The sequence below is a fragment of the Larimichthys crocea genome, chromosome X (assembly GCF_000972845.2).
Source record: "Larimichthys crocea isolate SSNF chromosome X, L_crocea_2.0, whole genome shotgun sequence".
Taxonomy (NCBI): domain Eukaryota; kingdom Metazoa; phylum Chordata; class Actinopteri; family Sciaenidae; genus Larimichthys; species Larimichthys crocea.
Genome location: NC_040020.1, coordinates 33,243,063 through 33,257,688, shown reverse-complemented (window position 1 = coordinate 33,257,688; position 14,626 = coordinate 33,243,063). Strand labels below are relative to the sequence as shown.

At 41.6% G+C, this 14,626-nt stretch overlaps 2 protein-coding genes across 2 annotated transcripts; both read right to left on the bottom strand.

The window, feature by feature from the left end:
• Positions 1 to 489: 489 nt before the first annotated feature.
• atp5pd (ATP synthase peripheral stalk subunit d) lies at positions 490 to 3,504 on the bottom strand. The gene is made up of 6 exons (XM_019259409.2): positions 3,379 to 3,504; positions 2,186 to 2,315; positions 1,505 to 1,601; positions 1,098 to 1,169; positions 852 to 914; positions 490 to 732 (listed from the first exon to the last, which is right to left on the bottom strand). The coding sequence occupies exons 2-6, from the start codon at positions 2,305 to 2,307 to the stop codon at positions 601 to 603; spliced, it is 486 nt and encodes a 161-aa protein (XP_019114954.2). The 5' UTR covers positions 2,308 to 2,315; positions 3,379 to 3,504; the 3' UTR covers positions 490 to 600.
• Positions 3,505 to 4,715: 1,211 nt separating this feature from the next.
• Positions 4,716 to 7,095, bottom strand: LOC104922226 (homeobox protein MSH-C-like). The gene is made up of 2 exons (XM_010734997.3): positions 6,591 to 7,095; positions 4,716 to 6,040 (listed from the first exon to the last, which is right to left on the bottom strand). The coding sequence occupies exons 1-2, from the start codon at positions 7,012 to 7,014 to the stop codon at positions 5,628 to 5,630; spliced, it is 837 nt and encodes a 278-aa protein (XP_010733299.1). The 5' UTR covers positions 7,015 to 7,095; the 3' UTR covers positions 4,716 to 5,627.
• Positions 7,096 to 14,626: the final 7,531 nt, after the last annotated feature.

The window sequence follows — 14,626 nt, the reverse complement described above, 5'->3', positions numbered from 1 at the left end:
AACCCAGCCGATCCGTGATTGGATAAAATCATGAATGATGGCCATTGCGCTAAATTAAACGCACATGAATTTGAAGAGCGTTTCAATTGGACTTTGGACGCGTTTTAGATGACGTTTGTAAATATGACGTACAACATATTATATGCTAACATGCAGATTTATCACTGACTAAAGTGATTGCGTCAACGGTAGTATTTATAACCGCTATAATCTGCTGGTAATTAAATCAGGAAACCGTCTCTATTGATTAGATAACCAGGAAAGTAGTACCACATTAAACTTAGCAACATATCTTTCACCATATAGTGGTTGCAGGCATCAATCCAAGCGGAAAGCAGTTTAATTATGACATTAGTGTCAAAAGGTGGTAAGCAAAATAACCAGTTTAACCACCAAGTTTACCTTTCAAAGTAAAAGCAACACTGCCCCCTCCTGGGCACTACCTACATTATCACAAGCTGCCTCACATACCCCATATTTCAAAACAACTCAGACAGATACACATTTTATTTTCAGATGTTTAACAAACAGTGAAATCATCCAACAGTACTCTTTTAAAATACATAGTCTTTATTGTGGGTTGAATGTCCAGTAATAGGATTACAGATCTGCAATGGGCTTGTGGGGCCAGTAAGGGTGTTTGACCTTGTCCAACTTGGTCTCGGGGAAGGCGTCGTTGAGATCCTCGATGGTCATCTGGTCAAAGGGGATCATGTTCTGGAACTTAGCCAACTGAGACCAAAGAGAACAGAAAGGTCGGGACAGAAAATAAATCAGTAAGGTTATATATACACAGACTTCCTGAAGTCATCCACAAGGTGTTTTAGCAAATTATGCAACTACTGTCTCACCCTTTTCTCATACTCAGCAACGCGGGCCTTAGATGCTTCAATGTAGGCTGTTGCACTTTTGTTCTGTCAAAGAAAATTGAAATGATTTACAATGTCTGCTTCAGTCCTGTGTGGATTTCAATTTGGGCACATTAAAAGTTCCCACAGCAGTTACAAAAATATTCTCAGTTGTATATTTAAGTTTCTAGATTAGTAATAAATCTGAAATTCAGGCAATACATGGATTTGTTTGATGCGATCACTTACAGCTTCCACCTCCTGTGCGTTGATGGCGTTCGTCTGTGTGTCAACAGGCTCAGGGATCTGCAGGCCTTTGAACTGTGTGTAGGAATAACATTTATGGTTTATCACTGGGGGAAAAAAACAGCTAAACAAACTAATGAAATGATGACTTTGTTTTACAGCCACCAGCTAAACATATGTTATTCCCTCACATTGCCATCCTCAAAGCTGTTCAGACAAGAAGTCATTTTAGAAAAGATCATAAAAGTGACACGCTAAGATTTGTCAGTTAGATTCTGAGGCCTCTACAAATGACGTCAGTGTATTTATGCTCAACTGAAGTCTCAGCACAGCTGGATGAAGCCATAGAAATCCTACAATTCAAGTGAAAGCTGTTATGTAGCTAAATAACTCAGTCGAGGAAAGCTCACCTTCTTCTCAAACTCATCAACCATCCCGGCTTTGGCCACTGCAGTCTTGTAGTAACTCCAGTCAATGGCTGCAGCAGTCTCTGGCAGGGAGGTGAGTCTGGTATAAAGAGAGGAGATGAAGTTTAACAAATGACAATGAAGGTGCAGCAAGCAAAGAATCAAATCAGTACAAATAATTAAACAAAAAAAATGTGTGTTCATGACTTGATTAAAATGTCAAATAACAGATTATAGGAAGTAATTTCATATGAGACCAATTTATAGCCCAGTTAATAATAATAACAAATCAGATGGAAAGAATAAAAACTGCCAAGAAATACTCTCTGATCCCTGATGTGTGAATACAAAAAAAGAACACCTTTGACACAAGGAGCTGTGCCCTGGAAAAAAAACAAACAAAAAAAAACATCCTATCGTACACATGGTCTTTTATGAATTTACATGTGACTGTCTTTCCAGCACCTTGCTAAGCCAGGAGCAGTGGACAGCTCTGTGGCTGTTTTGCCAGTCTGTGATTGCATGGAAGAAAACTTCAGAGGACGCCTATGAAACTTCTCATTGATGTTTTGCTCATCAGCAAGAAAACTTGTCCACCTCTAAGCAGTGATGATTTCAATAAACACTCGACGCTCTGTACCGTAAGTTTACTTTCTGTAAGTCTGTTGTAAGTGTCAAACTAACTTGGCAGCGATGCCATCAGTGCGAGTCTTCAGCGCGTTGAACATGCTCTTCTGGTTGGGTGGAACCCGCTCAGCAAACGCCACCCAGTCAATGGCCTTCAGGGCTACACGACGGCCTGCCATCTTGACGTCTGATATGTGGAAAGAAATTTAGTGCAGAAGAACATTCAAACATAGAAGTCTTTCTGTAAAACCAGGGTTTTAAAGAAAACATTAAATAAACAAAAAATAGAATAAAGAAAAGCTTAAAAGTCTAGACCAACAGCCCTACAATGCGTGCTGCCTTTGTAAAAGTTAACATTCTGCTTTTTGTTGAGACTACAAAAATAGCTCAAGGTCCACTTATTAGTCTTTTTCAGGTTCCTTTGCCACCCTTCTGTTACCAAGGTCAAGACTGAACGTACACTCTGTTTTACACAAAATGTAGTGCTGCAGTTGTGTTTCTAATATTTTGCCTTTTCAGTTTAGATCAATGAGGACACACTAGATCAATATAATGTCATACAATTCAACAGCTCCGTCCTCAATCATCTAACATTCTGAATCTAATTACCTGGAAGTCCACGTGTATTATATAGGACCATGTGCACACGTGTGGCAGGTTATTTATATTATTTATGCATGCTGGTGACAAAATTGTTCATAACCTCTTTAATTGATACACGAAGCAAAGCTGCAGCCTTGACTAAAACAAGTCTAATGAACACTGCGCTCACGCTTCATAATGCAGTTCAATACATCGAGTTCACTTAATTAAACTGCGGCATTATAACATGCATGTATAATAAATGTGATAGTTGTGAGACAGAGCAAAGGTTTCTGCTGACTAACAGCGTTAAAGCAGACAGACGTGAAGACATTCATACAGTTTAAAGCGAGGTAACGTTGTCGACTGCATGTGCCAGATGATCCAGCATGTTTTAATCCCTAACAGAGACGATAATGTGATGAAAACACATTTCTCACAGTCAATGACACCGGGCCCTTTCCTGCAAGACGAGCTAAGCTCCGTTAGCCTGCTAGCCAAGGTCAGAGACGTCTCTCTGTCACGGCAGGGTTTTAAAAAGAAAACATCGACTGGACGTCAGGTATGCTTTTAAATCCCGTGCACGACGATAAAAACGCAAGCAGCACCAGTGGTTATTTAAGCAGCTTTGATGAGATGTCCTTTCATTCAGCAGCTAGCGTACTCACCTCGCTGTGCTAAGCGTAGTCTGACAGAACGGAAGTGCGTCTCCTCTTCTTCACGAGGACCGGGAGCAGCAGCGGCAGGGAGCCGCCGCCGCCCTCTGCTGGACGGACAGAGTACTGCGACTCACACCGCCTCCGTGTATTCGTCGAAAGCACATATACAAGGCTCCAACTGCAGCTATGTGATTTACTGGATATATGAATTTTAAAAAAAAGTAAAAATGATAAATACACTCCAAAATAAACCGTGTTTGTGTGATTTAATTGAACATATAAAGGCAACACGGGATCACTTTTTGTTGGAGAGGTCAGGCAACGAGAGAACAAATGCAGGAAAACGGGAAAATGAAAAAACTCCTATGTAAATAACTAAAAATACGATGTATACGATATATGATGTATACGATATATATGTGTGTGTATATACGATATATTTACGATATATACATACATACATATATATTGCAGTGTTATAGGTTATACCATCATGTTATAGTAAACAAACAATAAGTAAATTAGATAAATCAGAAGAATACACCACGTCTAACATCCACTGGGCCATTAACAAAATTTAATTTGCTCCCAGTTGTACGATAATTTGTGTTTTCACAAGATTTCTGTATGCACGATAACGACACACGCAGGTGAATGTCGGCCTCTGAGGTGGGCAGAAACGACATATTGGAAATAATAATAATTGGAAATATTTTCTTCTGCACATGTATGTTTGTGGAATTTTCCAAGTGCCGGTTAAACACATTTATGTATTATTTGAGACAATACACATTTGCATTGATTTTCTGAATATGTTGGATTAAAAGCCTTCAAAGGTCGACAAAGAAGACGTACAGTTGTGCTAAAATATTGTAAAATATTTTTAATTTGTCTGAATATTGTCTTAAAGTTTTATAATGAATCTCTTTTTTATTCCCAAAGTGTTTAATGAGTCAATTATGGTCTGTGCGCTATTTTGAATTCAAGTTGTGCAAAGTAAATGGCACGGCTCTGGAAAAACTCCATAATTAATGGACCATTATCAAATTAGATAACAACAACAATTATGTTGGTCATGCGATGAGTTTTTGGCAGTGTTGACATTTGGCAAGAAGCAGCTTTCATTAAAAGTTACATTAATGCACAAGTCTGTGCTCGTTTTGATAAAGTCATATTTCTTGGAGGATCACTTTATATAAATCCACAGCAAAGCTTCAGACTTCTGCTCCGCTGACTCAATAGATTTAAACTCAATTAGGTTATAAGTAAATTGTTCATATACAGCATAAAAAGAAAAATAAAGAACAGTGGGGAAAGGTTGGAGAATGAATCAGCCACTTTCAGGTCTTGTATAATGTTTATTTACTAAAATCAGTTTTTACAAGTAACTGAACATTTAGATAGAGTGATGTATGTACACAGTACAGATACAAAGATATTCAATAAATACCACTTTCCCTGCTGCTCTTCAAGCGAGGCCGCAGGGATTTATGAACACTACATTTTATTTACATTTACAGCAAAATTCCTCAGAGAAAACCTATTATCACTCCCATAAAGGCCACGTTGTGAGAGTAAAAAAAAGACATCTAATACATGAGTTTTTCTAAAATATAATTTTGCTCCAAAAAATATAGAAATCGTGACAGGAACCGCTGTTGGGAAATACAAATATCCAAACAGCAACTCTGGGAAACAGTTTTACCAGAAACAGTCAATGAGGAGAAATACTTCAAGTGATACACTGGTCTTAAGGCACTGACACCGTTTAAGTACTTTTCTGTTGCTTCGAAACATTTTTCCTTCCGCATCATTAGATCCTTGCCTTCATGTCTTGACACACTTTAAAATGTCCATTTTCACAAACTACTGCGGAGCTCGGCGGGCGGCCTGGAATGAGATATTTAAGGCATGTCGTTTAAAAAACCTGACATTTACTTTTGGAAGTTTGCCGAAGGTCATTTAGGCCCGTGAATCCACAGAGCTGGACGCTGTCTCAAAGTGAGGAGAGCAAGTAAACTCACTCAGCCCAAATACGCACACAATTATGTATCAAAAATGTGCCCCAAATTTGAATTGTTTTTATTCTGGAGGTAAGAAAATGTCTCTCCAAATTAAACATGTAAAAATATTTTTCCGTAGAAATGTAGAAAAACGCATCGTCTCCGTTCATAAGTGTATTGCAACCATGACATAAGAGTTTTTGTCCCCATAAAACCACGCACACATACACACACGCACCCATGCACACAGTAATACTAAGACAAATAGTACATCCCATAAGTGACGGGTCCACTGAACAGTCCTGGGACCGGCAGACTTGGCCTCGGGAAGGCGCTTGACGGGCCCCACGCCGGAGACCCCATGTGCGCTCCGAGGGGGAACGGCAGCGCGAAGGCGGGCAGGACGGGCTTAGAGGCCAGTTTAAACTTTTCCAGCTCGGCCTCCTGCAGTCTCTTGGCTTTGGCCCTCCTGTTCTGAAACCAAATTTTGACCTGAGTCTCCGTCAGGTTGAGAGAGTTGGAGAACTCGGCTCTCTCGGCGATGGAGAGGTACTGCTTCTGGCGGAATTTGCGCTCCAGCGCCAGCAGCTGGGAGGTAGTGAAGGGCGTGCGAGGTTTCCTGTTGTTTTTGTGTTTCCTTAAAGTACACTGAGTTGGACTTGAACTCCCTGTTAGAGGAAAAAATACAAAGGAAAATAGCGGGGATTAGATTAATTTGAAGCTGAAGATGAAGGGAATCACCACAGCAGGTGAACATCGATATTAAACGTGAACACATACAGGAAGTAAACCCGCACTAATAAGAAGGTTTTACTGTATTTTTGTTGTCAAACTGCATCACAAACTGATCATATTCAGCCGTTCAAAGACTGTCAGGTTTATTCACACTGTGACTCTCTGATTTTTAATATCACCTGCACATGAAGGTAAATGCTGAAAATATCTGACAACAAATGTGTGTTTCTCGTTACTCAGTGGTACACATAACCATATATTATTTGCTATTTGGTAGACACAACAAAAGGCAAAATGCAAGGAAGAAAATTACGCACAGTCTGTAGAGCTGTGGGCAAGTTTAATATCACTGAAACATAACTAGGAAAGTTTAATGTTGTATAACTGATTCTTTGATTTTCGACAGTAAATGATGGATACATGCAGCTTGTCCTTGTTTTACAGTTTGTAAAAACCCCGAGTACAGCAGAGGGATGGACTTACGAGGCGGAGTGGAAAAGGAGGACGTCTGGAACCAAGTGCTCTGATCTTTCTCACAAAACTGCGGACTGTCCTCGCTGGAACTACTGGAAACACCCTGCGAGCTCTCCGCGGAAACCTTTCTCTCCGCGTAAAGAGTCCTTGGAGAGAACTGCGCACCGACTTGCCCAACCACGGGCTTCGGCAGGACCAGAGCTAAATCTGTGGGGGAATAAGAAGTCCGACAGGTGGTCTTCTTAGAAATCAACGACTCGACGCTAAACGGGAGGCTGCTCCGCTGGAGTTTGTATCCTTTGTCAGTGGTCATGTCTTTAGGCTGAAGTTCCTCTCCCTCCGTATCCGTCTCCTCTTTTTGATGAAGCTGTTTGGCGTCTTGCGACGGCGACCCCTGCACAGGATTCATCATGATACAGGGGGATGGGGCCATGCACCTCCGCGCGGCCCGTTCAGAGGAATGGAGTTGCTGAGGTGTACAGTGTCCAATATGCGTCTCCGCGCTGTCAGTGGTGCCCAGTAGCTTTTACGCGCTGTACGGGGTCGTCTATAAAAGGACAGGGGTTGTTCCCCCTCCCCGCTCCCACCAATCAGCTCGTCAAGTTGGCTTCGTGACGTCTCGGAGTGCGGTTTTGATTGGCTCACTTTCTTCCAAAGGAACATCAAGAGGCCTTTGAAAGGAAGGAGAAGTTAATCATACAGACCCCATGCGGTGCGAGGCTATTGATGGCCCTCACAAAGTAGCTTAGACCAATTTTAGCGCAATTAACCAGTGGGGAGGACTCTCTTGACCATTTTCATCCATTAGCCGACCACTATTCACTGAATTATTCTCCTACTGTAAAGCTGAGCAGGAACTAAAGACTCACATGTCAATATCAAAGAAATAGTTTCATCAAAGAGGGAGAAATCTGAAATCCGCAGACAAAAAATATATAATACGGATTTTTAAAAAATAAAATAAAATAGAATTAATAAAACACGCAGAATAAAGTCTGAGAATAAAAACGAGCAGACTAATGAAAGCAAGAATCAAATCAAATAAGAAAAGGTGCGCTACCAGGATAGAAATTGATTAGGTATGACTGTTGGTCACACAGCATTACAGCAATTTAAGGCCTGTCATGAGCTCTTCTCGCTTCACAATGGCTTCAGTTGAGAAGCAACAGGCGTTTTCTTTCTCCAGGTCATACTATTTAATAAGCCAGACAAGTTGTGTTTTGCAAGGCGCCAGGCTCGGCAGGATCAAAAAGGAAGATACCTCAGGGAGAAAAGGCAACGGTTAACTCCACTTAACCAATTGTCCTCCAAATATTTCATAGTCCACTGCGTGGAGCTGGGAGGAAGCAGGCGCTGACAGTTAACTGTTTCACGTCTACCCTGAAATCGATGACGGTGGACTTTAATTCACTTGGACGTTTTATTGAAGTGATAAGGTTTGCAGCAGTAATGACAAAAGTCATCATCAAAATCATCACAGCACCGTCATGGACGTCACAACAGGTGAATAGTTTTGTTAATACTATAAAGTAATTGGATCGAGTTAATTGGTAAATTCCATTTCGTTTTAAATGTCATTAATGTGATCTGCAATCTGTATGTGCAGAATATGATGTGCTTTGGTGACTGCAGATCACCTTTCATACATACTGGTGAATAAAAGTGCACGTAGAGTGTATTCAGATCAGTTTAATTAAGTGAATGGATCAATATTGCAGCAAAAGTCTAGTAATTAAAATTTCACTTGAATAAAAAGTACCAAAGTCTATCAGATCAAAATGACCTTAGAGTAAACATACTCATTATATAGAATAGCCCCGTTCTTATTATCATATCCATTATACAGTTTCATGAATATCCAGCATTTTACTTGTTTAATATGTTGAGGTGGAGCCAATTATCAACACTTTATATACTATCATACAGTTCAATCTAAAATAAATCAAAGAGGCTGATCATATGTCTTTATTTTTCTTCATCAAATCTTAATCTGCAAATTAACTAAGATGTCACATAGTGGACTAAAAGGTACAATATTTGCTTACAAGCCATAGTGAAACGGAAGTATAAAGCCACACAATTATGAACAGTACTAGAGTACATGTACTTGGTTACTTTCCATCACTTCTTATTGTTTCTTCTTTATCACGTGATAATTATTTCCCCCCACAGAGTTCAATGCTTTACATCAGGATACGTAAACTCCCTAAAACTTTGTGATGTCCTCAATCTAAACTCTTCCCCTTCAACATGTCAGTGTCAGCAGCCTGCTGGACATCATCAGTCCAACCCAACACAAGACAGACACTGCTGCACACTCATCGACACTATTAAATATTCGATAAAGAAGTGACTAAGTGAGAATATCAGTCTCCGAAGTTCTTCATCTGTTCACCTTATTTTACCCCACCGAATTCCTCTTTATGGTTAAGTGCTTAATTGGATCAAACAATGAGTAATTAGCACGTTAGACTCGCCTTATTGTGTTTTACAGCACATGACTGTCACGCAACTGGAATCTTGAAATTAGGTGCTGTTTCCCCAAAAAAACAACAGAAAACAAAAGACTGTTTGAATGACAAAATTCTTTAATGAGATCATTAATAAAAAACCCCAGGTGCAAAAACAATTTAGCCTTCATCAGGTGAGAGGCATAACTTTGTTTGACGATTCAACTTGAGTAAATCCCGATGTTGAGTCTGCTCCTTCATTTTCTATCTGACAAAGCTGGTCCTCTGTCTCCTCACACACCGGGGGCCTCTGGTCACCCAGCTGGTTTGGGTTTAAATCCCAGCGACCGTGTACCCTTCCCTCTATCTCATCTCCGCTGTGTCGTGCAAGAGGGGGATGAGAGTCGGCCCACGGAGCACACAGACTCATACAGAGATTCATCTGATACAGGTACACCCAGAGATAAATCTACACAAGAAGTACACTTACTTCTCCTCCCCTGGTGTTTGGTCCAGTGTATTTAGCTTCGGGCCCCCTCTCCCCTACCCCAAAAGACATTTCTGTAACAGCATGCAGGCGAGTGAACTGTGTCAGAAGGTGTTAGTGAGTTTGAAAGCAGATCTGTCCTTCAAGGTCGGTATGAGCTCGATGGGAAGCACTTTCCCCCTCAGCCAGCACCACAAATGAAAACCTTTTCACATGTACGTGCAGAGGTCGTTTCCAGTACTCTCATGCTTCGATGAAACCACTTAGTCAGTCCATAAAGTGCAAAGGCCAAGCGAGAGAACACATTTTATAACATGATTCTCATATCATACATTTGTTTTACTCGATCAAAAGACAATCCACTCAAGACTGGGCTCTTCAGGTGCACCAAGTGATGAACTCAGACTTTGTGGGAGTCCAGGCAAACTGGTGTCTGTCCTCCATCAACAATGTGTGAATTCCCTGCTGTAGCGAGGCCCTCTGACAAACAAACAGATCATTTAGAGGAGCGAGCGAGCCGTGGAACCCAATCCCTGTGAGATGTGTCGACAGTGGCACAAAGACCTGTAGCTACAGGCCTAAATGAGATGGACGCTTTGCTGACATGACAGACATGCAGAGTAGATGAGGACAAGCGAGTGTGACCTGACACGTCACTCTCTCAGGAGGAGGGTGAGATGCTGCGTTAAAGTTGCACAAAGTCGTTCGGCTCAAGTGATCAGATGTTAGGTGTAGGTAAGGAACTTTTCTGTTGGGGAGTTTCATTTCTGCATGAAAGCGAAAGGTAACTGTAACTATCTTTCCATGTATAATTTTAGCTTTCTGCCTTTGTCAACACCTCGACTCATGTGCCTCCCCTCACATAAGGTGACCAGCATGGCACTCTCCATTTAACAGCAGTTTAAATAGCGGTTTTTAGGGTTGCTCAATGCTGTGGAAAAATATCTTGACCTTTCATTTGACTTAACAAGTTGATCCAATCCACATCAGACCAGCTTCAATCCTGCACTTAAACGCTGGTTTGACATTTTCTGCCAAAGCCACTTCCTCTTGTGGCATCAGAGTGCCCTGTGTTTGAATGCAGGGTAATGAGGGAAATATTCTTGCTGTGCTGAAGTGAAGGAAGCAAATTGCCTTCATCATGGCCTCTTTTTGGGACTGTAAGAAACAATCAGTGTCCTGTTATAGCTGCTGTTTTGAACCCAAACGTAAACACAACAAGGTTTATTTCTTTTGACTTGTGGTGGTGGAATTTGCATTTTGACCTTAAGCTGAAATTAATGTTTGCTCATATGCCGATGGTTACATTTCTCAATAACATCTTTAACACTGTTTCCCCACTGTAGCATCTTCAAAAACAGATGTTTTTGTTGAGAGGATTCCTCCTGAACTCTGCTGCCAATAGAGATTGTTAAGGAGAAAAACCACAAGAGGTGACAATGCAATTGGCAATTTTGTCTGGCTTGCCGTCGGCCATAGAAATCCACATTCTTGAGGAAAGTCTAGAGACAATGCGAGTGGGCGAGTAAGGTTGAGGACTGGGGACGAGGAACTTTGTGTGGCTACTCTGTGGTCTCATTCACAAACCGAAGAATGCCACCACAATCTCATACGCTCTTAGCAGCCAAAGCCTGTGATGCAGTAGATTTGAAAAAAAAAAAAAGAAAACAAGGCAGCAGCATCAATTTTCTCTTTTAGTGTTGGCTTCAAATCCCAGCAAGGCCAAAACCAGCAACTATTGTATAAATGACAGCAATTGAGATATATGAAATCTTTTATTTTGGAGGTCATAAAAATGTATTACCTGGCATTTAATCTAGGTGGGGGAAAAAAAATGAAATTTGTTGTTGTTTCATTACAGCATTAGATTTAATAAGATGGACACTGAGATGATAATTCAGTCATTATAATTAAGCACAACTTAATTTACAGTCAAATTCCACTAAAAATATTTAGATTGAGTTTATTAGATCTGTTGCTGAAAACAAGATTCATCTCACCAATAATGACGGAAACGGATGTCAAAAAAGCTTTTTATCAGTTTTATAATTAAAAATGTCTTTCCTCAAGGCTATCTGATCTGATCTGATCTCATGTTTAAATGCATGACAGTTCACAGTGGTTTTGATAATGGTTTCTATTTACCAGGTATTTTATGTCATTCATAAAATTAAATACCGAAAAACAAACAAAATTGATTGTTTACAGGAACTCTTAACTGATGTTTCTCCACATTTGTTGCAGGACTCCTGCACATTGAAGAACAGATGTTGTTAAGCACAGACATTTTTTTTTTTAATGACAAAAAAGTTTGTCACTTGCTTCAGCCCTCATTTCTCAATCTAGCTTGTCATATAAATCTTTTATAAGTCAACAAAAGTGTCAAATCAAAGCAGTTCAATGCAGTAGAGATCCAAATTGGCGATGCCTGTCTGATAGTAATAATGTTATTGCAGGCACCAAAGGTCAGAACAAATGTGTGTGTTTGAATATCCTGAGATTACAATTTCAAAGTCCTCCCCATGAGAAGTGGAACAATAGAGAGGGTGGGAAGTTAAAAAAGCGGGGTCTCTTTCAAATAAACAAGCATGGGTTGATCCTGAATAGGGCTGCTACCGAGCAGCCGGATTGGTTCTCAGAAGATTGAGAACAGCTACTGTGCACGCTCTCCTCCTCCCCATCCTCAGCTCCCAAACAAACTGATGTAGTAAACACAAACAACCCGATAGAGCCTCACAACTATAATTCAGCACTTTGCTCAATTTCTTTATCCCAGCTTTCATCTCCTCTATACTCCTCTTTTCTCTCGTGCTGAACAGAGCGTGGACGGGAAAGTAGATGGGGGGTAAGAGCCACCCTTTTCTGTGCTATTGCTTAATGAGCCTGAAAATACAATTGCACTGTTCTGACTGTGAAGGTAGCCTGCAGGCTAGTGTAAATTAGCAGCGCGAGGAAGCCCAGAGGGCTGAGTCTTGCTGAGCGGCCAGAATAGAGAGATGTGGAGAGAGGGGAAAATCCTGTTAGGGCAGTGCATGTGGAGGAATCACGGTGCGTTTTCGACCCGACTGGAGCTGACAGGGCCACTTGTTGCAGCGGTGAGCCCCAGATCCATGGCAATCTCTCTGATGATGTGTGAGATTTATTGAGGCCGCGCCACAGCCATGTGTATTGGCATCCATTATGTGAGATGTCAGTTGTTTGTCACATTTCAAACCCATAATTTCAGTTTGTTCCACACAATGGCTCTTTTGAACCGCTACTACAATCATCATTCAATTTAATTTTCTATTCTTCTGTAGATTCCAAGGCGAGAGTCTCCCACATTGCATATGTCCTCTCGTGAGCTCGGGGTGCTCTTTTGACCGCTCCGCTAGGCATCTGCTGCCCATAGCCTGCCTATATCTGCATTCTAATGCTCATATCCTGCTGGGATGTTAACTTTAGGCCCTCAGTAATTGATGGCTTCCACACTTCAGCTGAGTCCCCCCTTTTTCCTTCTCCCTGCCGATTGTTGGTATATCTCTGTGGTTTGGGGGTCTTTCAGTCAACCATTGTTCTTTTATGGAGGAATTATAATAGACTAAAGGAGAGGGAGAAAGGAGAAAGAGAGGAGGGGGGCGTTGGGGGGGTAAGGAGGGGAGGGGATAAAAAAGAGAGTCGCTGCTGATATTTAGTGAACTCCGAAGGGGGAGTTTTCATTCTCATTCTGCAAGTTTGGCACATGCCTTCTGTTACTAAGTGGCAGTGCATTGAAAGAGTGCCTTGCATTTCCCATTCTGCGGCTCTGCTAGGTGCCTAGACTTACAACCCTGGCAGCTGTTGGGCCTTCTATGCAGCTATAGACTCCTCTCCACAGGTGAGCTCCCCTACCAAACTCCCAGTCTCCACTTCACTCAATAGGGCCTTTTTCAAGTCTTTTATCAGTGGGGAGAGGCTGACTTTATATGTGCCACTCACAGATCCGCAATTCACGGTTTTCAAGATTGCAATTAATGTTATTCATTGTGTTACACATGCAGTTGAGTTCAGCTCAGGGATGATTTATATCTTGTTTTAGCATCATGGTCTCAAACCTCGATTGGATGCGAGACGTTTGCATATTGTTTTTGAAGTTTTTGTCCACAGTAATTACAATATGCACAAACAAACAAACACGAGCATCATAGAAACAAACTGTTTCTGCGGTGAAGAGACTGGACCTTTGCTGAGATTTATCTCAAGTAACTAACAAAAACATAGTGGAAATAGGGTACAGCACATTTTCAACAATTTTCCTATCTAATTTCTTCCAAATTTGCCATGTTGCATAGAGTATGTGTTTATGTGATATGCTAGCCAATGTGGCCGGTGGTTGGGTCTGTGTTTCTATATGGCCACAATTGCTTTAAAAGCTATCGGCTGGAAAAAAAAACTATAAACCACTCTGAATGATGCTGTTTAGGTTTGGGCAGGTTTCAGCACCTTTTTCTTCTCAATTCAGTGGCAGAATATTCAGTTGTTTATTTTCTTCTTCTTCTTTTTTTTTTTTCTCTGTGATGCGAGCTGTTACATATTACTCCTGAGGTGTGGTGCCTCTTCCCTCAAAGGCCTCCACTGTTTCCCCCAAACTGCTGCCAAGCTGGGCTATCTTTTCATTTGGTTACTTAAGTGTAATTGCTCCCCTTTGAAGCCTCAGAGAGGCAAATCATTTGCTTTGGCCCCGGGGCAGTAATGGTCACCGAGCCAGCGACCCCCTCCCGGTCCGAGAGCGTCGGAGAGACCGCGAGAGGCCAGCTCCCATACGGAGAAGAAATAATACGGCCAGGGCCGCTCAATTTCACCTCCCTTTTCATCCCATTCTTTGAAAACTTTTTATTAACAACAGCTTTCTCTCTCATACCGGGGCGCCAGGAGAGGGGAGGAGAGGAGGCCGAGAGGTGGGGAGGGAGGGAAGAGGGGGTAGGGGGGGTGGCATGAGAGGATATCGGCAGTGGGGGAGGAGGGTGGGGTGGTGGTGGTGGGGGGGGGCTGTCCCCCTGTAGATGTCTGCCGGATTCTCACACACGCACATGCTCATGCATACATGCACACGTCCACGCACATACACACATCATCAATAGTGACAGGTC

Excerpts from the sequence above, each read along its gene's own strand:
- atp5pd (XM_019259409.2), bottom strand. The coding sequence starts at position 2,307 with ATGGCAGGCCGTCGTGTAGCCCTGAAGGCCATTGACTGGGTGGCGTTT. Across the intron at positions 1,170-1,504 it reads TTGATGAGTTTGAGAAGAAG|TTCAAAGGCCTGCAGATCCC; the intron begins GTGAGCTTTCCT and ends TCCTACACACAG. Across the intron at positions 915-1,097 it reads ACGCACAGGAGGTGGAAGCT|AACAAAAGTGCAACAGCCTA; the intron begins GTAAGTGATCGC and ends TTTCTTTGACAG.
- LOC104922226 (XM_010734997.3), bottom strand. The coding sequence starts at position 7,014 with ATGGCCCCATCCCCCTGTATCATGATGAATCCTGTGCAGGGGTCGCCG. Across the intron at positions 6,041-6,590 it reads CTCCTTTTCCACTCCGCCTC|GGAGTTCAAGTCCAACTCAG; the intron begins GTAAGTCCATCC and ends TTCCTCTAACAG.